General features: G+C 51.7%; 3 protein-coding genes across 3 annotated transcripts; 1 reads left to right on the top strand and 2 right to left on the bottom strand.

The window, feature by feature from the left end:
* Positions 1-10: 10 nt before the first annotated feature.
* Positions 11-1,196, bottom strand: TGME49_309405 (hypothetical protein; the record flags this gene model as incomplete). The annotated part of the gene is made up of 2 exons (XM_018782580.1): positions 11-227; positions 1,108-1,196. 2 exons carry the CDS (start codon positions 1,194-1,196, stop codon positions 11-13), a joined length of 306 nt encoding a protein of 101 aa, XP_018635613.1.
* Positions 1,197-3,024: 1,828 nt separating this feature from the next.
* Positions 3,025-17,340, top strand: TGME49_309400 (RecF/RecN/SMC N terminal domain-containing protein). The gene is made up of 13 exons (XM_018782579.1): positions 3,025-5,222; positions 5,733-6,007; positions 6,404-6,782; positions 7,339-7,868; positions 8,447-8,588; positions 9,048-10,678; positions 11,411-11,740; positions 12,299-12,433; positions 13,096-13,236; positions 13,952-14,104; positions 14,827-14,958; positions 15,628-15,758; positions 16,101-17,340. Exons 1-13 carry the CDS (start codon positions 3,452-3,454, stop codon positions 16,642-16,644), a joined length of 6,294 nt encoding a protein of 2,097 aa, XP_018635614.1. The 5' UTR covers positions 3,025-3,451; the 3' UTR covers positions 16,645-17,340.
* A 144-nt stretch (positions 17,341-17,484) lies between these two features.
* Positions 17,485-20,445, bottom strand: TGME49_309390 (hypothetical protein). The gene is made up of 2 exons (XM_002364165.2): positions 19,477-20,445; positions 17,485-18,973 (listed from the first exon to the last, which is right to left on the bottom strand). The coding sequence occupies exons 1-2, from the start codon at positions 20,315-20,317 to the stop codon at positions 18,330-18,332; spliced, it is 1,485 nt and encodes a 494-aa protein (XP_002364206.1). The 5' UTR covers positions 20,318-20,445; the 3' UTR covers positions 17,485-18,329.
* Positions 20,446-22,511: the final 2,066 nt, after the last annotated feature.

The following is a 22,511-nucleotide window of genomic DNA, read 5'->3' as shown; positions in this document are numbered from 1 at the left end:
GAACTCAAACTCACTGGAAGTGTGTCGTGCAAAATAACGCCCCTCGTCGTTGTGTACGGTCTTTTCTGTCAACGAAATGTTTAGTCCAGTTAACCTGTTGGCGCCTACCGGAAACGCGCCGACAGCAGCTGCGAAGGCATTCGCAGTTGACGTCTAGCGAAGATTCCGAAGACAGATCTAAATATGAGTTGTACTTGCGCTTCTGATGGATCTCGCGCTTGAGAACGCTGAACGAGAAATCAAAGGGATGATTACCACCGTTCAGCATCTATTGCTAGTGGCGCCGAGCATTTGTTGTGAGGATTCTGCAAAGCACAGACACTAGTATATGACAAAGTGAGGTTTTCTGCCTCAACAGGCAGAATCGGCTCCTTTTGTGGTAAAGAACGAAATATTTGCTTTAATTTTTAGCCATAAACGTCCGGAACAAAAGTGCTACAGGATCTCGGCCTCTGCGGCGTCTTTACAGCTTACCGTGTTTCCGTATCATAACCACTGCCACAACCCACTCGTTTTGCAGCTTACTGTTGCACTGCCCACCACATGAATCTTTAACCCTCTGGACAGGCGTGGGCTGTTCAAAACGTCTTGTGGCAGCTCTACCACTCGCAATGAACATGCTTCAGGTCAACCAAATTTGGCTGTAGCTAATTCTTAGCCCTCACAGACAGTTTCCCTTTCACCATTATATTTTGCATTTTACTTAATGGCAGACGTTTGCAGCCAGTGCTTTCCTTCCATACATCATTTCAGTGTCGTGTCTAAAAAAATCGTACACCGATACGGAAATAATACGGTCTGAAGGAACAAGATTTTGTGCAAGCCAATCTTGGGCGTGACCGGCGAGCATGTAGGAGTAGCAAAGTATTAGCGCCTGACTGCCGGTTTCTTTGTTCTGAATTCATACGGGGACAAGAAGGGCACGCTACTCGTGAGAGAGTGGCGTGCAGAGCCTCCGCACTACGAATCTGGAAAAAGCAAGCACGTACCCCTCAAACGGTTGTCGGCGATGTGTTCATACTGTTAGGAGAACCCTTGGGGGGCCGTCTGCTCGGACAAGACTGCGTTAGCTTCTGTCTTTGCCTTCGTGTTGTCCCATCTACTCACCTAGGGGGCACACATCGAGCTGATTGAAAGAGACAACAGCCAGGACCTTCAGCGACAAGGCGGTTAGAAGAACCAGTTCCTAAAGGCATGTAGTTTTACACAAAGATGCACTTGACTTTGTTCCGTATCCTGTTTCACAAAGACAACTTTGTTTGGAACGCACTCTCCTACTGTTTCTCAAAGCCACGAAAACTCCATGCTAAAGAGGTAACTGTTTTTATTCGTTCCTCTTTTTCACTCAGAAATCGGCCGAAACCGGAGCAGAACAACACATGTCTCATGCTGATTCATACACTCCTCATCTGAGCAATTCTGGAGAAGCCTCCTGGCAGGCAGGTGAGAGCTCAGAACGAAGGAGTAAGGTCTGCACGCTCTCGTGACAAGGCGCCTGCACCGTTGCGGCAATAAATCGTAATTTTCAGAACAGTAACCTCTATGACTTAAATACAGACGTGTTCCATTCGTAAAGATGTTTGAAGTGGCAATCAGCGTTCTGACGCTGCTACCTTTTACGAAAAATGGACTGGTGATGCGCCATCGTATGCCTACCACGGCAACGACGACGCATCCACTATGGATCCATCGGAATTGACTATTTTCCTTCTTACTTGCAAGCCTTTTGACCATACAGATCAAAAACACGGTCGTAGTCCAACACATAAGGCTACAGCACGCCACAGGGATCGGCTTCACAGCCTTCCGGACCGAATCCACACACCAGACTGAATACGCGACGCCGCAACCAGTTTTTACATTTGCAGTTTGTTTTTGGAGACACGAAAAGCCGCTGAATGGGCTTGGATTTAGTTTATTTTATTGGAGTTACGTGTGGGGTGGCCATGACTCTGTGGCGTGGACAGCGACTGGCGTTCTCGACCCACTGACGGTGAGTTTCCCTACGCGAAAAACATTCCGCGTCACTCACCGTGCACAAAGATGCATGCGATCGTGGGAGGACTTTGAAACGTGCTGAATCCACAGAATCTCGCGCTATGGTGACGTGATTGCAGGTTCCTGCGGAATGCAGATAAGTTCGCACTAGCACGAAGTCTTGCCGTGTTGCGTGTGGCAGAGTGCGAAGCAGGCTGCTCGTCTGGTGTACGTACACCGTTTTTCACGGTACCCTCCCGATTAGCCATGTCACATCTCTTTGTTGCACTTTGGAGGTACCCGAAAGTGCAGTATTAAACCTTTTGCTGGGCTCCAAATTCTGATGCTTTCCCGCCGTTCTGACCCTGCCACCTGGCTTTGCAGCTGCCACCTTGACCAGCTGCTGGCGGCGGCTACCCCGGGGACGATTTCGCCGTTAAAGGGGTCCGATTATAGGCAGTGCGGCTTCTCTTGTGCTACTCCAGTGAAACCCTGACCCAAGAGGGATCTGTTTGTTTTCGCTTGCAGAGTGTTTCTCACCGCCTCTTGCTAACCACCTGGCATCTTCTAGAGCTGCAGCTCGGCCGTGACGCCGACAGGTGTGTCCCGTCGCACACCAAAAGGAAACTTTGGTAGGACGCAATGGACTAAGTCGGCAGAAGTCGACAGAGGCGCACAGATGGACGTCGTTAATTCATGAACACCTCCACACCGTAGTTAACTGTACTTCCCGTGACTCGTGTGTGATGCCCGCGAGCCTTCCGTGAACGAAAATGCGCACGAACCCACCGTTCTTTGTGGCGAAGTCTGTCGAGCTCCGCAGCGACTTAAGTGGAGACGACAAGAAAGAGAACTGAGTTAGCAGCGGTCGACGTTGAAATTCAACGTCTTTCAGTCGTAGGGCAGCGGCCTGGTGTGCACGCGAAAAGAGTGGTCACAGCATCTTGTGTGCATGCACGCATGATTTGCCTGTGCCGAGTTGCAGCGCAGCATCTGATGTCTTGCTTGAAAAAGACATCTAGTCTTTAGTTTTCTCTCCGCGCTGTCTTCAGCTTGCTCCTATTTGCCGGCTGCCTCCCGAAAGAAGAAGGATGGAATGAACAGAGGACGCCTGTTCTCAGTGGTGTGCACGAAACCCGTCGTCATCCTCGCTGTCCCTTGAATGCTTGCGCCAAAGCGACGCTTGGCTTTCAGAGCTGACTGTGCCTGCTGGCGTCCTCTGCCGCGGATCATTTGAAGACACTGTGTCTGAAGAGGAATGTAGTAACCAGACTCCTGCAGGGTTTATCGACAACCGTATGTTTTCGATGCAGGCGTCGTGCGGAGGACGTTTCGACTTCTTCTCGGTCCGACTCCATCTGGGTGGATCGGAGGTCGTTTTTTCCAGAATTAACGCGATCTCCTCTTTCCCAGGACCACACTAGTGAATTCTTTTGATCTGGTACGAAGTGTGCGGAGGGTTTTTTTCCATGAAATGGAGGCGCCGAACACTGCAGAGAAGACTCGGGGAGACTCTTCCCTGGCGTTCCCGCTTGCCACCGCCAAGTTGCCTTCGCACCGTAATAGGCGGCGAGCCGACCAGCAAGCGGCAGTCCCTAGGGACGAGCCTCCAGCTTCGCCTGCCTCTACAGCTTCTTTTTACTCTGTGGAAAGTGACTCTGCATGCGGGGAAAACATTTCTTCCGAAACCTCGCCTGCTATGAAAGGCGTCCCCAGCCTCGCTCTTGAAGCTCTCTCGAGCGACCTTGAGTCGCCTTCGCCTCCTCTCAGGAAACGCAGGTTTGTCGGCAGTTCTCAGTCTAATTCCACTCTCGGGGCTGCGCCTTCTTCGCTCCGTCGAAAACAACTGACATACAGCCGCGAAGTACGTCACTTGCACGCATCCACACAGGCATCTCGACGCCAACGCGACACATCCCTTCCCTCGACAGACGCGAAGCTCGACTCTCTCGCTTCTTCTTCTCCATCTTCTCGTTCTCCCTCTTCTCCGTCTTCTGCTTCTTCTTCCTTCGTGAATTACTCGACGGCTGGTAGTCGAGAGGCGAGCGGGCAGATGGCGGAGAACTCGGAGTCTGCAGGCTCTTGTGCTTCGGGTGCCCATGCGCCAGCTGAAGGAGGTGGAAGAGAACCACGAGGAAGCCAAAGGCGCCTTCCTGTGAATGGGAGACGAAGTCTGCACTCTCCTGCAGCCGCACATGCTTCTCCGCGCTCTGGCGCATCCTCTGGATGTCCGTCAAGCCGCTCTGCGGGTGGTCTGAGAGACCTCATCCGTCGTGCACCCGACCTCTTTCGAGAAAAGGCAGAACGCCTCTCCTCGGGAAGCGAAACGGCGGACGAGAGACGCACGGAGGCGAAGTTCCCCAAGTCCACGGGGCGCATGCAGTGCAGGAAAAGCCGTCGCGAGGTCGCTTCCTCAAGCTCCAATTTGCGGAGTCTCGCGAGAGGCAGAGGGTCGGGGACAGAGGGAGGCAGTGGGGAAGGAACAAGGAGGCGCGCGCTGTCGATTCAAGGCCTGCTGGCGAAGACGCACCCGCAGTTGGCTGTCAAGCTGGAAACAAAGGGTGTGCAACGAAGAGGACGTCCCCAGGGAGCTGCGCCAGCCTCCGACGACGAAGTGATTGTCATTCCCTCTTCCTCAGACTCCTCTCCGCGATCGCCAACGCGACAAGACCCTGTTGAGCTGGAGAGACACTCAGATGTCCTCAAGAGAGGCGAAGGGAAACAGCGAGCCGAAAAACCAGTCTCAAGCAAAAAGCACCACAACGAAGGTTTTGAAGCCGTTATTCTTTCAGACTCTGATGACGAGGGACAAAACACTCCTCAGTCTCCCTCTTCTTCCTCTTCGGCCCTTTTGTTTTCCTCGTCTTCTGCCTCTTCTTCTTCCTCTGGTGCCCCCAACTGCGCTGCAGCTGTTGAGGCCGACTGTGAAGCACTTGGTCCACCCGTGGGCTGGCGGTCGGCTGGCAACCACCCTCGGTCGCGAGCGAGAGAAGGAAGGCGAGGCGACTCAACTCCCTCGCCAGAGAGAAGACGCGCGAGTCTTTCCAGTGACGAGGAAGCGACGCCCTGGCGAGGAGCAAGTGAAGATGTGGAGAGTCCAAAGACGACGAGGAGGCTGAGTGCGCGCGTGAGGCAGTTGCCCTTCTACGGCACAGCGGGGAAGATCACTCGCGTCGAGTTAAGGGATTTCCTCAACCACAGACATCTTACCTGGACCCCAGGAAGCCACTGCAACGTCGTCACAGGTAATCGCTGAATAGCTGGTCTCGTTCGTCTGAGTCAATTTGTGCTCGTCTTCGAGAGCTCTGACGGGGCGAGGCGAGACACAGAAGAAGTCACCCGTGTTGTGCTCTGTCGCGCCTATCTCTGTCGAGTGTGCAGAGAGCGAGCGCGAGGTCCGAGAACCGCCGGAAGAAGTGACAGAGAAGTCTGTTGTCCTGCCTGTTCTGTCGTATGTCTTGGCTTGTCCGTTTCTCCTTGTCTCCTTTCTGTGTTTCTCTCGTCTTGGCGTGAACTTTTTATCTCCACTCTCTTTCCTGGGCTTTTCCTCTTGTCGACATCTCGGCTTGCCTCTTCTTTCCACCTTCCATCGTCTCTGGTGTACCCTCGTGTTTCGTCTCTCTGTTTCCTTGGCATCTCTTGTCGACATCTCCTCTCTCTCTTGGCGCCTCGGTCGCGCTGGCTCGCTTTCTCGTGGTTCCTCGAGTCTCTCTGCAGTCGCTCTGTTTCTCGGTGTCCCCCCTGATTCTTTTCAGGAATGAACGGCAGTGGGAAGTCCGCACTCGCGCGGGCGATTCTCTTTTGCTGCGGCGCGGAGAGTTGCGGGTCGAGCGCAGGTGCAGGCGGCGACCGTGTGAAACTCTTCGAATTTATTCGGCAGTACTGGGCTGAGGACGGTCCCAGAATGGCAGAAGTGAAAGTGACTTTCTCCAACTACAGAGGCGCGTCAGAGGCCGCAGACGCGCCGCGAGAGCTTTCCGCGGTGCTCCAAATGAAACGCGAACTCTTGCAAAGTTGCGACGACTCGCCGGTGAGTTCAGCCACTCGAAGGGAGGACAGGCTCGGGGTGTGAGGCGGCGTCGAGGAGGACCGGAGCTTTCGGAGCTCGCGGCCGCCAAGGATGCAGGAGAAGTGACGAAGCAGTTCTTTTCCATGTCTCTCTGTGTCCTTCGTTCTTGCCTTTCTTCCCTGTGTTTTCTGCCTCCCCTTTCCTCTCGTTCGTCTTCTTCGTCTGTTCCCCTCCCCTTCCGCGATGCGGTGCCGCCTCCACTGCAGCTTTGCCTTCTTTCGCCTCCTCCCGTCTCCTGCTGTTTTTTCCGCCCTGTCCTTCTCCGTTTCCTTCGTTTCTTTCTTCTGCGCCGTTGTCTCCTTTCTTCCTCTCCTGGAGTGAGCTTCTCTTCGTTTTCGTCTGCCTTCGTTGCCGCAGAACTCGAGTCCCGCCGCCGACGCGGCTGTGGGCGCGCGCGGCGCGGAGGGCGCCGGCTCTCGCGCGTTCCACCCTGAAGTCTGGGGTTCGACGTTGACAATCATTCGCCGCGTATGGAAGAAGCCAGTCAGCGCTCGCGGCGGGGAAGGCGAGAACGAACAGTGGACGACGGATCGCTCTGCGTTCTTTCTCAGCGCAGGCCGCGGCGGCTCTGTCTCGGGGATGCAGCCGGTGAAGAAGGAGAAAGTTCTTCGTGTTCTCGAAAGCTTTGGCCTCGATTTCGCGAACCCGGCAGTTTTCCTCACGCAAGACAAAAGCAAAACACTCCTGGTCGCGTCCAAAGAAGAAGACCTCTACTCTTTCTTCACTCAAGTCACAGGTGCTGACGAAAGATCGAACAGAGGGAACGCTCGCGCCACGAGACTCTCGCAGCTTCAGAAAAACGAAGGCGACGTCCAACATCTTCCCGCGTCTCTCCGACTCTTCCACATGCATGCGTCTCTCGACGTCTGTGCTTCTGCCGCTGTCGACGTCTTCGTCTCAACGCGTCGACTTTTTGGACCGACGTTTCCCCACGCATCTGCTCGTACATATATATATATATATATATATAAATAAATATGTGTGTATATAAATATGTGTATATATATGCATATATATCTGTATGTATATATGTGTAGAACGATCTAGTTCTGTGGATCTGCCCGTGTCTATCCCTCGGCGCGTGTGTCGACGGTTGGATGCGTCGACTTCTCCGGGTCTTCTTGTCAATCTGTCCATCTGCTCAGCTGTACGCAGGTGCTCTGGTGTGCGTCGCTTCTGTCTGTATTGTCGCAGCTCTGTGTCCCTGCTCCCAGCTGCGCATCTGTCTGCAAAAGTGAGCGTCACGCAGTGAAATGCTCGTGTTTGACGCCTCGCCGTTTCCGCGTTTTCAGGACTCGAAGAGGCGTCTCTGCAGCTCCGCGCACTGGCCGGGAAGCTGTACGAGACGGAGACTGAAATAGCGAAGTACACGAGCAGCTTGGGCTCCTTCCTGGACCAAGTGGAGGTATGGAAGCGAGCCGAGGCAGAAGTGACCCATCTGAAGAAGCAAGAGACTTCTTTGGCGCGCCTCAAGGGTCTCCTGCCGCTGCTGGAACTCCGCGAGCGCCGAGGAGAAGTCGAGGAAGTCCGAAAGAAAGTGAAGCGCCTCGAGCAGGAAGTGGAGGCGGCGCGCGAGAAGGAGCAAGCAGCAGCCGAGCAATGCGCAGCGCTGGGGGGACGCAGGACGATGGAACAGAAGAGACGCCAGCAGGAGGAGCTCGAGCGAATCTCGCAAGAGTTGCTCGCGCGACAGAGAGAACAGCGCGACCTCCGCCTCGATGTCAAGAGACTCGAACGCGAAATTGTCGGCAAAGCAAACGCGAAAAAGCACGAAGAAGAACTCCAGACCCAAGTGGAAGAACGCCTGAGAACAGCCGAGGAGGTGAGACAGTCTACGCGGGGCAGATGGTGGTGCACACGAGCAACGGGAGTGAAACGCGCAGGACAGGGCAGAAGAAGAAGAGACAGAGAAGAGAAAGACAAGGAGGAGAGAGAAAAAGAGGGATGGTGGTGTAGAAGAAGTATTGGAGAAGCCAGGGAAGGGCATTGTTTGCTTGTATATTTTCGAGGTTTTTACTTGTAGGTTTTCTCGTTCTTCGACACGCTCTGTGAGCTAGGATGTCACCTGTTTTCTCCCTCTCTGACAGAGCAGGAGATGCGTTTCTTCATTCCGGTTTCTCGCCTTCTTCTCTACAAGTGTGTGAGCTGTACCAGATCGTCGAACTTTTGTGTTCGAACGCGTCGTCTCGTTTCTTCATCCCACTTTAGTCTGTCTTACAGTTTTCGTTGTATCCATTCTCTTTTTCCTCTTCTTTTTCTTCTTTCTCGTCTTGCTATTTTTATTTTTTCTCCTTCTTCTCTTTCTTTTCTGTCTCTCCAGTTTTCCTTTCCCTGCATTTGTCTTCTTTTATTTTTTCTCTCCTTTCTTCTTCCTCTTATCCTGTCTTCCTTTATTCTCAGACGAGCGCGGCACGGCGGGCGCAGTTCGCAGCCGCAGACGAGAAGGAGTCTTCCGCCGATTTCGACAGGCACCTCGCCCTCGTGGAAGATCGAAGAAAACAACTAGAGGAAGCCGTGGCAGTGCAAGCAGCTCATCGCGCGAGTGAGAAAAACGCAAGCAGCGAAACCAAATGGACAGAAACTCTACACTATATATATATATATATATATACGTACATCTCTATATGCTTATACATATATATATATATATATATATGGATATATGCTTATTCGTATACAGATATATACGTTTATATATATGTATATATCTGTGTCAGCGTATCCGTTTTCTCTGCATGTGTATTTATCCGCAGACTGTGACGATATCTCTTTGTAGATCGTGTCCGTCTCTATAGTGTGGTCTGCTGGCTCTCCATGTTTCTGATTTCTCTCCACCTGTCCCTCCGCTGTCTCTTCTTTCTCTTCGCTTCTTGCGAGGTCCTAGCTCCTTGTTCGGCCACTGTTTTTCTCTTGTGCTTTGTGTCTTCTCCTTTACACATTTTCTTGCGAGTGTCGAGGTCCTTTGTCGCCGTGCTCTCTGTTTCCTTCTCTCTTCTTCCAGCTCTCGCAGAAGTCGAGAGAGAACTGGACAAGCAGCTGTCTCTGCGGGAAGAGGCCGAAGTCGCGGTCGTGAGGCAAGAAGAGCGCTGTCGCCTGGCGCTCAGTGTGTTGAGAGAGACAGAGGAAGAAGTTGAAGAAGGACGGCGACAGAGAAAGCTTGGGCGAGAACAACGGAGAGCCCACTTGCAGGCGCGGAAGGCTTTTTGGACGCGCGCAAAACTCGCGAGAGAGGAAAAGAAGTCTCGCCGCTCGGAGTCCTCACAGACGGTCTCCACTGTTCGCCCCGAGACCTGTCTCGACCTCGACGAAGGCGGAAGAAAGCCGCCCTTTTCGGCCGCAGAAAAAGACTCGCTTGTCCCCTCTTGTCCCCTGGGGTGGCGCAGCGAACTCTACAACTTCCCGCCTTCCGCGAAGCCTCCCGTGTCGTCTTTCTCTTCTTCTTTCTCTTCTTCTTTCTCTTCTTCTTTCTCTTCTTCTGCTTCTTTCGACCTCGAAGCCATGCACAGAGAGTTCGGAAATCTGTTCCGGAGAGGAGCGTTGGACAGCCTGCCCGTGGGTCCGGTGGGCGAGTTTCTGTTCGTTCTCCGCGATGCATGCAGGGCAGCGGGGGCGCCACCCGAGACTGTGGCGGCCCTGGTCGAGAGACACCTGCGGCCTCAGGTTTTCACATGGGTGGTGGGGACGAAGCGTGACCAGCGGGTGTTGCTGGAGGTTTTCCGCGAAAAAAATCTCCCGAGGATTCCGCGAGTCGTCGTCGTCAATCCCGACGCGCCGCCCTACCCCGACAGGCTTCTCCGTGCTCCCGCAGGCTCTGTCTTCTCGATTTACCGCGCGCTCTGTCTCCCGCCACGAGGCGAAGAAGGCGAGAGAGGACAGGGACAGTCAGCCGAGAAGTCCTCTCTCTCCGCGGCCTTCTCGCCTTCTCTCCGCCTGCTGAACCGGACACAGGGCGGGGAAGCTGCTCGGCACAGCGGTGCTTCTCGAGACGCGCGCGCGAGCGAAGAAGCGGCGCAGCAGACAGCGCGTCTGCCCCACCAGATTCTCCGCGTCCTCGTCGACGCCTGTCGCATCGAGGCGATTGCACTCGTTCCTTCGCACCAACACCTTGTGGCGCTTCTCCTCGATCCGAGCCGCTCACTGGGTGCTTCTCGCGATGTCGGAAGCCTCTACGCGCATGCGCAGCAGACGCACTTCAGAGAAGGCTACGACTGGACCGGCGGACGACATTTGAAGCGTTCCTTTGCTGGGTCTGAAGCGATGCCGCAAGACGGCTGCGGAGGCGCAGGGCGACGAAACTCCACGCGCTTCGTCCGACTCCTCGGAGACGCTGTCGCCTCGCGAGAGACGGACGGAGCGAGGGCGGCGCCGAGACGCGAGAAGGACGGCGAAGGGAAGAGAGACCGAGAGAAGGACGAGGAGGAGGAGAGAGAAGAGCGGGAGCTGCGGCGCCTGCAAAAAGAAGACGAGGAGATGCAAGCGACCGAGGCGAGAGAAGAAAAGGCAGAGAAGGAGGCGCTGCTGCAGGCGAGAGCGAAAGTCGAAGAAGCTCAACAAGAGTTGAAGAGACGAAAGGTGGAGGCGCAAGCCGCAGAAAACGCTGAAGAAGTCGAAAGGCTGCGCGGAAGAAAACAAGTAATCCAAAAAGACAAACGCATGTCCGGGCAAGAACACGCAAAACTCGAGCCTTCATACGCATGCAAACGCATGCATCTGAGCGCATGCGAAAAAAAGCCTCAGGCAAATGAATATGGAGAGAGAGTCTTCCTCACGTTCTCGCAAATGGAGACAGATGTTCGCAACAGGAGTCGCTCTCTCGGCCAACCACCCGTCGACTTTCTGTGCAGATCTCCAGAGTGCTTCTGTTGCTTTATATCATCACATATATATACACAGATACACACACAAGTCCATTGTTGTGGATCTGCATTTGTGTACGTGTCTACATATGCATATATGCAAATACAAATATTCGTTTGCATGTGTGTAAAGAGGTTATGCCCGATGGATGGTCAAAGAATACAGACTCCCCGTCAACTGCGCAGGCGCGTGAATACACATCCAGGAATGTTAAAGAGAAGCTCATCCCTGCGTATGCATATACCTCTACATAGATACACATATACACATATATATGTATATATATATATATGCATATATATATATATATTTATATATAGATGTGTAAATATGTGTATACTTGTGTGCGTGCCAGAATATCTGCTCCTGACTGGGCCGCGATCAGAGTTGATCTGCGTGTTTGTGTCATCCTTCTTTGTGAAGTGCATGTCTGCGTTGGTGCGTAGACAGGAACATGCAGCTGTTTGAATTGACATGAAATTTTTCATTCTGGCGCATGTGCTCTAGGGGCTCGTCGTGGAGGACGTTCGACTGCGGCAGGCGATTTCTTCTGCTCGCGAGGCTCTGAAGGAGGCCGAAGAGGAGCTCCAGGAGTTGCGTGCAATTCGCCAGCGACTTCGCAGAGCAGCGGCGAGTGCCTCTTTGCTCGCTGAGGCAGAAGTGAAAAGTCGGCTAGACTCGCTGAGAGAGACAGTTGAGGAGAAAAAACGGAACGTCCAGAGGCTCCTGGAGGAGACGCGCAACCTCGAGAAGCAGACGCTGGATACGCGCCGCCGCCTCGACGAAAATGCTGGAGAAATCGAGGCTTTAGAAAAAAGACAAAAGTCGCTCGAAAAGGTGGGGGGTGCGAGAGGCACAGACATCTTTCCTTAACTTCCTGTAAAAACGCAGCAAAAGCAATTTACATTTTCTTGTGGAGAAAACGTGGTGTAAGCCATCCATAGGATGCCATATATTTATATGTACGCATGCGTATTTTCAAATACAAATATATCTAGATATAGATATAGATATATATGATATTTGTTTCTAAACATAGATGTGTGTAACGGCGAAGCCCAAGATTCTTTCTATTTAGACAAAGTTGTGCATGAATATCCATATAATATATATATATATATAAGGGCGTGTGAGAATGCATGTATGTCCGGAGAAAAAAAGACGTATGTGTGAAAATGGAACAGATGTCTGCGTCTTTGTTGCCTGTGGAGGAAATCGATTTACTTCTGTAGAAACCTGTCGGTGCGTTGGGCTGCCTAGGCCGTTCGCTCTCGAGTGTGAGGCCGTCCATTGGCCCAGAACGTGCAGATGTCTGTTTGCGTCGCGTCTTGCGCTTTCTCCGCGTCTCAGCACGCGTCTGTTGCCGTCGGCTTCTCCTTGTACCGACTGTTTTAGGAGCGACGCAGCCTGCAGGCGCAACGCGAAGAAGGAGAAAAGCGTCTGGCGGCTCACGCAGCGGAGAGAGCAGAGAAGGAGAAGGAGGCAATCGCAGCAAAGAAGCATGCCGAGGGCCTGGAGCTTCGACTCGAGGTGCGTTGCGTTCTTGACGAACAGCAAAATGACTTTGCGTCTTGACTGAAGTTCACTGGCGAAAAAAGCATGCTCTTCCACTTTCGTGGAGTCCTCTGCCTGTTGTCTCCCTTCTCCTGGACCTACGTGGTCTCAGGGCCTCGACGTGAAGCAGCGACTTCGAAGCTGCAGAAAGACTCTCCTCCGAAGACACAGCTACACAGGAAGACGCATATACAGACATAGAGAAATACTCACTTCTATATGTATATATGCATTCAGGTAGAAATTCGATACGTACACATGAACGAATGCACTTGCGTAGGCATTCATTTAATAAAAACCTTCATAGATATGCAAATATGTTGACCTACGTAAATCCATATATGTATGTCGATATATCGAGATACACAGATACGTCGAAATTGATATATATATATATATATGGCCGGGTGGATAGATGTAGACACGCAAATACGTATACTTAAATCCCTGTATCTATACGTGTGTAGGTATATCTCGCTTTACATGTAGGAAGTTGTATATATATATATATATATATATATATGTACGTGTATATTTACCTATATAACTATATATATTTATATGTATTTATTTTCTTGGCTATGTTTTGATAGTGCTTGTTGGTGTCCATATTTCTGACTTCGTGCATTTGTTTTTAGGAGTTTGTGCGAGAGCACTTTGCAGGAAAGGAAATTCCGACTTCGCTCCCTGAGGGCAACGCGCGCGAGTGCGCAGCCGAGGCAGAGAATTTGAGAAAAGAAATTATCTCCAAGCGAAGCCGCATGAAGTTCGACCCCAGTGTACGAAGAGGATTTTTTTCAGTGACATTTTTCGAAAAAAACGTTCTTTGAGCAACCTCACGGTTGCGTTGCGGCTTGTCTGGTTCCGCTGGTGGCAGCGAGAACCTTTAAGTGTAATCAATGGCTAAAAGGCGAAATGCAAATCTCACTCCGCATTTTCTCTTTTTCTTCTGGAAAAATGAAGCCCAGATCCATCAAACGTGTCTTCTCTCAAACTGTCGAAATATTCCTTCCACATTCTGCTCTCTCCATACGGATATATATATATATATATATATATATATATATAAGTATATATTTGTATATCTATGTATACATCTATGTATATATGCATTTATACACACGTATAAATGTGCCTGGAGGTAAGTGTATCTGTATCTGTATTCGCAGATATATCTATTTATCTATATGCATTGGTAGACTGATAGATACTTGGATGAATAGATAAAAAGATGAATGAATGAATGTGTCATTCTCACTTCAGTTTTTCTCCACTTTTTCTTGTTTGTTCTCTCGTTTGTGCTCCGTTTGTGCGCCTCCCATTTTTTTATTCTTCTCTGTCGGCACTGTTTTTCTGCACTGTTTTCTCCTTCCCCTCTCCTTTCTCCGCTCTCATGCCCCCCTTTCCTTTCTTTTCCTTCTTTCTCCCCTGTTTCATTTTCTCCCGTTCTTTACGATTCTCCCTCTTTTTCGTTTTCTCTCGCTGTGCATGCAGCTTGTGGAGGGCAAACTGAAGGAAGCGGAGCTCGCGTATAAAATGAAAGCCGACCAGGTGCAAGGAGCAAAGGAGACGTTCGAAGTCTGCAGACGGCGCCTCGCCATTCGTCGCGACAAATACGCCGCCGGTCTGCATGCACTCACTTCCGAGGTAACTGCTTCGGTCGAGACTTGCAGTCTCAGATACGAGTTGAGAGACTCACAACTCCTTCTCTCAAGCCCTCTGCGAGCTCCCCATCTGCACAGCAGCAAACAGACATGAGCCACGTAGATCGCGAGATGAAGATAAATACAGCCTCAGGGTGCGAGAGAGAAACGCCTCGGTGGAACGACATAGAAGTTGACACTTAGATATACTTTCAATTAAATTAGTTTCATTCATATATATATATATATGTATGTTTATATATATATATATATATATATATGTTTATATTGACACATATGTTCGACGCAGGCAATTTGATTCGTAGATAGGCAGAGAGATATGAGGTCGACATTTAGATTATTGTTAGATATCTTATATATATATACATATATTTGTAGATTCGGTGGAGAGATACAGATGGTAGAGAAGGGGAGAGATGCAGTTTCGGGACTGGCAGGAAGTCTTTCTTTGGATGCGGCGCGTCGTCTGTATGCGTTGTGAGTGTCGTCCAGTGTCTGTGTTTTACGTCCAACGAGCAACCGAGCATATTTAGAACGTCGTTTCGTCACCGCGTTGTGTGGTCTCATCAAAATTCCTTTTTTCGTAGCCCATCCGGCCAGAGCTCTGCGTCTCCGACTCTGTTTCTCCACTTTTCTCGTCCGCTTTTTCCGTTTTTCCTTGCATGCACCCTTCGCGCGCCCTGGTTGCTTCGCGTCTTTCCTCAGCTCGCGGCTTCGTTTGAAAAACATCTCTCAGGCGTCATTCGCCGAAGCGCCCACATGCTCGTGAACCACGAGACGCGGTCTGTGCGGCTGGTGACCAGCGACGAGTCTCAAAGTGCGAACGCACAGACGAAGGTGGGTGCTACGGAGACATGCAGGTTTCCTCTCGTTCGCGCGTTTGAACTGCGGTCGGCCGCCGAACTGCCCGAGTGGTGTAGACTTTCATGCGCGAGAAAACGACGCCCGGAACGAGTTTGCCGCGGCCACCCCCAGGCCATCGACACACCAACACTGGGGGTGTACATACACCCCGGGATCCTCACCTCAACACAGAGGACCGACTTGCAGACTCAGACACTCATACGTTCGCATGCAGACCAATCTCGCAGAGCTACTGCATGTATATTCATCATCTTAAAATCACACATACATCTTCATACCTATATATATACATATATACATACATATATACATTTATGTATATTGAGATAAAGATGTAGAAATATACGCATGTCTGCACCTGTACATGTATCTACACCGGTGTGACGGTCGACTCGCCTCCCAAGCAGACAGCGGCATGCGTTTTTCTCAAAGACCGTTTGTTTTGGAGAGTGTCTGTGCTGACATGCTTGTCATCCACTGGGGTCGGTGTGTGTTCAACTCGCTTGTCTGTCAAGGTGACGAGCAGTGTCTGTCGTAGAAACGCGTTTTTTCCGCGTTCACTCTCCTCTCTCTCTCTCAGCACATGGATGTGTGGGTGTCTCTTTCTGTTTGCTGCTTCATGTGGATTTTTCTGGTTTTCAGACTCTTTCTGGAGGAGAAAAGTCGGCGGTTCAACTGGCCTTTCTGATTGCCTTGGCCAAACAGAGCGTCAGTCCTCTCCACATTTTCGACGAAGTGGACGTCTTCATGGATGAAGGCAGTCGAATAAAAAAGTGCGTTTTGTCGCCAAGAAAGCGCATGCGTTTTCCTGTCGATTCTGCGGTCGCTCCAAGCGCCTTGACAAGCGGCAGATTTCCTTCTCTTTTCCACCGTCGAAGCGCGTTTTCTCGGCTGTTCTCGTCTTCCTCTCCTGTGCCTCTCTGTGTGGCCGCAGCGAGGCCTCTCTCAACGCGGCTGCGGGAAGTCGACGCGGCCTCGTTCCTTGTTTCTTCTTGTTACGAATAAGGAAGATTGGCTGAAATTCAATATCGGCCTTTTTCATCAACACTTAAAAGTATCTTATGTTTCTCTGCATCCGACGCGCGCGAACCCCGTTGTCTTTCCTGACTCTGCAGCCTCGACCTTCTTCTCAAGTTTGGACTCATGTCGAAACCGGACAAACAGATCTTCTTGATTACTCCCCACAGTGAAATATGTCAATTTATTCGAGGTGAGTTTTCTCTCCGGCACGCGTGCGTCTCTCCGTCTTCCCCAGTCTTTTCTCCACAGTTCGTTCCTTTCTTCTTTGGTTACCTAGCTTCCTGTCTCCCTTCCTTGTTCCAGTTGCTGTTCTCTTCTGTCTCCTCTCTCCGGCCTTCTGAAGCGTCTTCTTCCCTCGATTTCCTTTCCCTCTCCTTCCGCGTGTTCTTCGTCTTACGTTTGCGTTCTTCTTCGCTCTGTCCTGTCTGTTTGTTCTTGGGGCGTGACGAACTCCTTCGTCTCTTTCCTTTTCTGCAGAAGCACGACGTTTTTTCTCTTGTTCTGTCCTCCTCTACTACCTCTTTCTCTCCTCTCGTCACCCTCTTCACCTCTGAGCTTCCTTCCGTCTCTCTCTTTTCAGAAAATTACGACGCGAAGGATGTCTGTGTCCAGACAGTCTCCAAGGTGGCGCCGACGTGAGGCAGTTCATCCTTTCTTCTTCTTCCTTCGTTTCGTCTCTTCTTCTCCCGCGGCTCTCTCTCTCTGTCTCGCCGCGCTGCATTTTCTTCGCCTGCCGCGCGCGCATGTCCCTCTGCCTCGGGCGCGAGACGCGCGTTGTGTTGAATTCTGCGTCTCTCCAGAGAAATCCAGGTGTCTCCCAACTTCTTTCCTTGTCAACTGGACATGCAGAAGCAGAGCAAGGTGCCCTCGAGGTCTTCTGAACAAGGTTCACCGCAAAAAGGAGCGATTGTCAATCGTTTCCGGTTCTCGCTCTCGAGTCGAGAGCTTTCGTGTCACAGAAGAAACTTGTTCCTCTTCACAAAAGGTGTACTCTCCCGTGGAAAGAACCTCTTCCTTGCTGACATTATCCTCCTCTGAAGAACGTTCTGAAAACGACTTGCATTCGGAGGTGCAGAGACACACCGAGTCGCTTCTGCGTTGCCCTCTCCACTCGTCTACACTCAGGGGGTCGAAACGAAAAAGAGACATTCCAAGTGGATGCCAAGCCTCTCCACTCCACACTCGAATTCGCTCTTTTTTCACCGCGCTCGAGCAAGAGAATCCCTACGCGTCTCGACCTCTTGAACCCAGAACGCGCGACCTCTTTCGAGTTCCTGTTGCCAGTGGGATAGTCAAAAAAACAAACCTTCTCCCGGTGACGGCAGAAACAAGCACCTTCCTTCTCTGAAAAAGAATCTCGATACGTAAAAATATACAAATGGATATATATATATATATATATAAATATAAACACAAGCACATACATATACATGTATATATATATATATATATGTGAATATAGATGTGCATAGACACACTCTCCCTCTGCCTCGGGTACTTTTGCGCTTTTGCGTTGCGTGAGGAGCAGTGACGCATCGGCTGGATTTCTGTGGATTGTCTCCTTTCCAGAGAGACATATAAAGAGCTGTTGCTGATAGAAACAGATCTTTCAGTGCACCCATCACGTCCTTGATCGTCGCTGGGTTGCCCAGCTTCTTTGCCAGTGGATCTTCTCCAGAGCGCCTGTTTTCTTCTGCTTTGGTGCTCGACGAGAGAAACGGCGTCGCTTTTCTACGCGTCTGTCACCCTCGAAACTCCGGCTGCGGAGTTGAACGCAGACAAGAATCTCTTTTGCTAGTGCGTCTCACCCTCTTCAAGTCCGACGATGCTCAGAAGCGTCGCCCGGTCCTCCTGGAGCCGAGTGAACAACGGGAGAGAAAAGGCTTGAAGAAACGCTGGCGCATGCGTTCACGTTGCTTCCACTTTTTGAGGCACAGAGACGTTCAGGGAAAGCAGATGTCACGGCATGCATGCAGCTGCGTTTTGCGTCGGTTTTTTACCTTTCGCTCTTATTTATTTTTTTCTTTTCTGCCGCCCTTTTGCGGGGCGCACGAAGCCAGGCGTCTTCGTCAACAGCCTTGTGTCTGTTCAGCTCGCTGCGTACGAGAGCTTTTACTGCTGTGCTCTGAATTGAAATTCACCTTGGAGTTTTTTTGAGTCCTTTTGGCTGAAGTGTCATCGGTCCTCCACAGAGTTACGGGGGTCTCTCTCTCTCTCTCCAGACGTGTCGCTGTCTTTCCTCGCCTCATCGGCCTCTCGTCCTGATTCAGAGCATCGAGAACGACTGGCACCGCAAAGAAGAAACGTCGTCGACTCGTCTCGGCTCAGTGTTCTCTGTACAGGCCGGTCTCCATTTCACTCGGTGCGTAGACGTAGCTGTCGCTGCACCCTGTGGTCACTTTCAGTTGACCCGCTACCTCTGTTTCGTCCTCTTGCGTTGCTTCTTCTGTGACTTCTCCCTTCCGCAAGCGTTCTTCGCGCTTGCTCTCCAAGCTTGCTCGTCGCGCCGCGACGCTTGCGACTTGCCCCTGCTCTCTGTATGGCCATTTGAGGAGGACGCCGTAGAGGTCTCGCATTTTCTCCAGTTCGTGCGGCTCGTACGGGAACTGGGGATGATCCATTTTCAGCACAGATGGAAAGTGAGGCTGCGGAACGTTGTCTTTCTGCTTCACGCGGACGACTTCCTCCAACGCCTCCTCCTCCCGAGGCAGCGAAGAGGCGAAGGACGCGACGCTCTGACAGGAGAGCTTCTTCAGCATCCACGCCGCCTCGGGATCCGACGCGACGAGCTCTTTGACTTTCGGATCGGAGAGCACGGCTGGAGGAGGCGACGCGTACGCGAGCCGCATGGCGCCTTCTCCATCTAACCGGAGATTCGCGTCGACCACCGCAGACGCCCAGGCCTTGAGCACAACCGCCGAAAACGCTGGACTCGCTAGAATGCGGCACTCCTGCGTCTTGAACGTCCCTGCACACAGAGAGAAAGCAGGCACCAACGCGCGCGCATCTTCAAGTCAAGGCCTTCCGGACGCGGATCCTCGTCAGGGGGGGAGCGACACAAACTGAGCGGGAGGAAAAAACGATCCGCGCGGCTGGGATGCATCTGCAAGACTGCGTCACTCCGCAGATCGCCCTTCGACCTTCTGCGCCTGTGCTCTTCAGCGCCAGCGCCTTCGCGCTCGGGGCAGAGACGAGGAGGCCGACAGGACGGAAGAAGACGGAGAGAGGAGAAGAGAAGTAGCAGGAAAGAGGTTAAGGGGAGACGGGTCTCGCGAGAACGCCCAGAAGAAACGCAGAGTCCGAGAATGACAGGTACAGAGAGCGAGACAGGGGAGGAGAGCAACGAGAAGAGACAGAGAGGAATCGAGAGGAGACAGGCAAGAGGCAGAGCTCGTTTTCTTAGTGGAGACGCGCAACACACAAAGCGCGAAGCAGAGGACACAGAGGGAAAGCAGAGGCAGAACTGTTTACCGAAGCGTTTGAGAAGAAGATTCTGCAAGTGCGTTCTCGTCATCGCCACAATCATTTCTCTGTGAACTGCAGAGCGGAACCTGTCTGAAGGTGCAGAAGAAGACGAAGAAGCAGACGACGAAGAAACAGAGGATACCTCTTCCTCTTTCGCCGACAGAGAGGAAGAAGAACCAAGGAAGCGACAGCGAGGCTCGCAGCCCGACCGCCAGCTATCTACACGGGGTGTACATACACCGCACATCCAGTGTGAAGCGAAGCCTCTCGAAGAACCGCTTCTCTGAACGACGGAAAGATGCATTTCGAGACGCTTCTTTTGTCGCGTCTGATTCTCTTTGCATCTCTGGTCGACGCCAAAAAGAGGCGTCCGTACAGAGGAAAACGGAACTCCAGATTCACTGGAGACTTCGACAGAGAGAGAAGCGAATGCATGCGGAGATATCTGCACAGAGGCAGTGGACAAAGAAGTAGAAAACACAGAAGAATAAGAAAGAGAAGAAGAAGACGAAGAGGAGGGGGGCCGGAGAGAGGCTCTGGCACTTGCTCTTTCGTCCGTTTTCGAGTGTGAAGCGTCAGCTGAAGACGGTGCACCTCGCATGCAGTGAGAGGGCGGAAAAACTTGTGGAGACGAAAGAGGATAAGAGGAAAGAGGGAAGGGATGTGCAGAAAATCGGAGAGAAAAGCATGGACGCGCGAGGCTCTTCCGGCCTGCGGTGTCTGCAACTCTCGAAGCCATGCTGAGAAGAGAGCAGGTTTCCGAATACGCAAAGTTCCACCCTTCTCGAGAAAAGATTGGAGATAGACGAAGCAAAAGAGGAAACGATTCTGTTTGAAAAATTCTCATTCACGCCCTTCTTGGCGCGCGGCTCACACGGTGAGCCCCCGGTGTGCGTACACCGACCCACAGTGCTTCATTGTGTGTGTTTCGTGAAGCCGGTAAATGTGTGAATACAGATATGAAAGGAATTCCAGAACCAGACCCCTCAGAGTCTTTCACTTGCTCTTTGCCTCTCGGCGGTAAAAACAGAATTTATTTCCAAACTGCATGTGCGCCAGCCTCCTCTGCATGCGTTCGTGTGGCTGAGGGCTGCAGACCAACCATCGAAGCATTTTCAGGCTATACGTTCTTTGTGATCTTGGCCTCGAAAGTGGATGTCTGTTTCACGCTCCACAAGCTGGAAAAAAGTAGGTTCCCCTCGGTCGTAGGAGAGTTGCGCGAAAGTCGATTTCTCTGTGGTTTCCGAGAAGCGCCTGAAAAAAGTGGAGCTCTCTCGATCGCTACAAGAAAAACCGAACAGTCGATTTCTCTTGTTCTCCGCGCAAAGGCCTACAACTGTTCACTGCTGTCGAGTCTTCTGAGAGGGGTGGAGTTTTTTTGACTGTTTTTGGGAAGGCCTCAAGCGCCTTGCTTCCCGAAACAGACTGTAGCTTTCTGAACAAGGCCCGGAACGTGACTCGTCCGTGTCTTTTTCGTGTTCCAGAAAGTCTATTTTTTCTGCCGGAATTTCTCCAGGAAAAATCAGTCCCTCACCCGGTTGACGTGAAACGCAAGCGACACTCAACAGCGCCCGGTTGCTCCCTTCGAAAAGCAGTTCGTTCTCTGTGTACTGGAGAGTTCTCGACCTCCCAAGCCAGAGACAGTAGAAAAACGTTTTCACTGAGGGTGCGCAAGAACACTAGACGCGATCGCGCGACTGCACTCGAGAATCCTACGCACGAGCCCAGAAAGTCGCTTTGTGAAATTCCACTGGATTTCGAGCATCACTATATGACGCAGCGGCAGAGAACAAGGAGATGCTATCTTCTAGTTAGACCCTTTGCGTGGTCTCTGATTTACCAGTTTGTACAAACCGACTTGCAACTGTGGTGCGTCTGTGTGTGTATAGCTCGAATGGGGCTCCTCGAGTTTCTTGTCTGGCAACGTGTGAAGTTTCTGATAGAGAAAAATGGAAGATATCCTGTTCTCGTTCGAGCAGCACCGTAAGATCACTGGACTGCCATGGCTTTCGTGACTTTTTCTGGCCGCCTCGAATCTGGTGAGTCTCTCGCGAATGCGCAGATCTCCTCCCTGTTCTTCTCAGATAACGGGGATGCCTTCCGCGCTCCCGAAATGCTAGAGTTTTCTGCCTAGACAAAGTAGACTGTGAAATCCTTGAAAGCAGAAAGACATCAGGCACGACCTGCGACAGAGCTGCTCTCGCCGGATGCACGGTTCCTCTCGCTTTTAGAAGAAGAAGTCACCTGCGAAGCTGAGGTCTCGCATCCAGAGACTCTGAAAAAAGAGTCTCCAGAGAGTAGCCGACGAGCTTCTGTTCGGATGTCTGCATCTGGTCGCTGGCGACGGAGGCGTCCCTGGAAAGGCAGGGTGCTCGCCTCTGTAGTCTGGAGAAAACAACTCGCTGTCTCCTCAGGACCGCCGGCGCGAATCTGTTCTGTCGGAAAGCGACAACCCTCGTCGAGTTTCCTTTAAAAACGACACAAACGGCTGTCCTCGCTGTGGCGCGCATTTCGCACTGTCGCAGACTTCCGTCTTCACTAAAACACTACCGTGTAAAAGGCGAAGACAAGTTTGCAGGTGCGCACCCACGTGGACGAGTGGAACTCTCGTGATGTTGCTTCGCTGGTCCAGAACGAAGTGTGCGAATTGCAAGCGCGTTTTCTGCAGTGTTCGTAATGACGGCTTTGCTTGGAACGTATGGCGACCTCTCTGCGCAACTACTGCGCGGAGGGGTCCTCGCAGGTCCGGAAGACTCAGGAGGCTTCAAACAGGTGCACAGACAACTGCCAGAGTGAGACGATCCAGGTGTTTGTACCGCGAGTACCCTCTCTTTTCAAGCGCTGCTACCTTTTGTTGCTCGACACACCTTGCATTTTTGTCATAAAAATGAAAACTGTGTTTCGAAGAAGAAAGGGGCGAGTCGAAAAACTCAGAGGCAACACACACGGCAGAAATCGTGTCGCGGCGCGCTCCTCAGATGAAACGGATGTGGCGGAAGAGAAGTCGTAGCATTCGGCGTCGTCAACAAGAGAGGCGAAAG

Source organism: Toxoplasma gondii, chromosome XI (assembly GCF_000006565.2).
Source record: "Toxoplasma gondii ME49 chromosome XI, whole genome shotgun sequence".
Lineage (NCBI taxonomy): Eukaryota > Apicomplexa > Conoidasida > Eucoccidiorida > Sarcocystidae > Toxoplasma > Toxoplasma gondii.
Note: the sequence above shows the minus strand (reverse complement) of the source record. Positions and strands in the feature narration are given on the sequence as shown.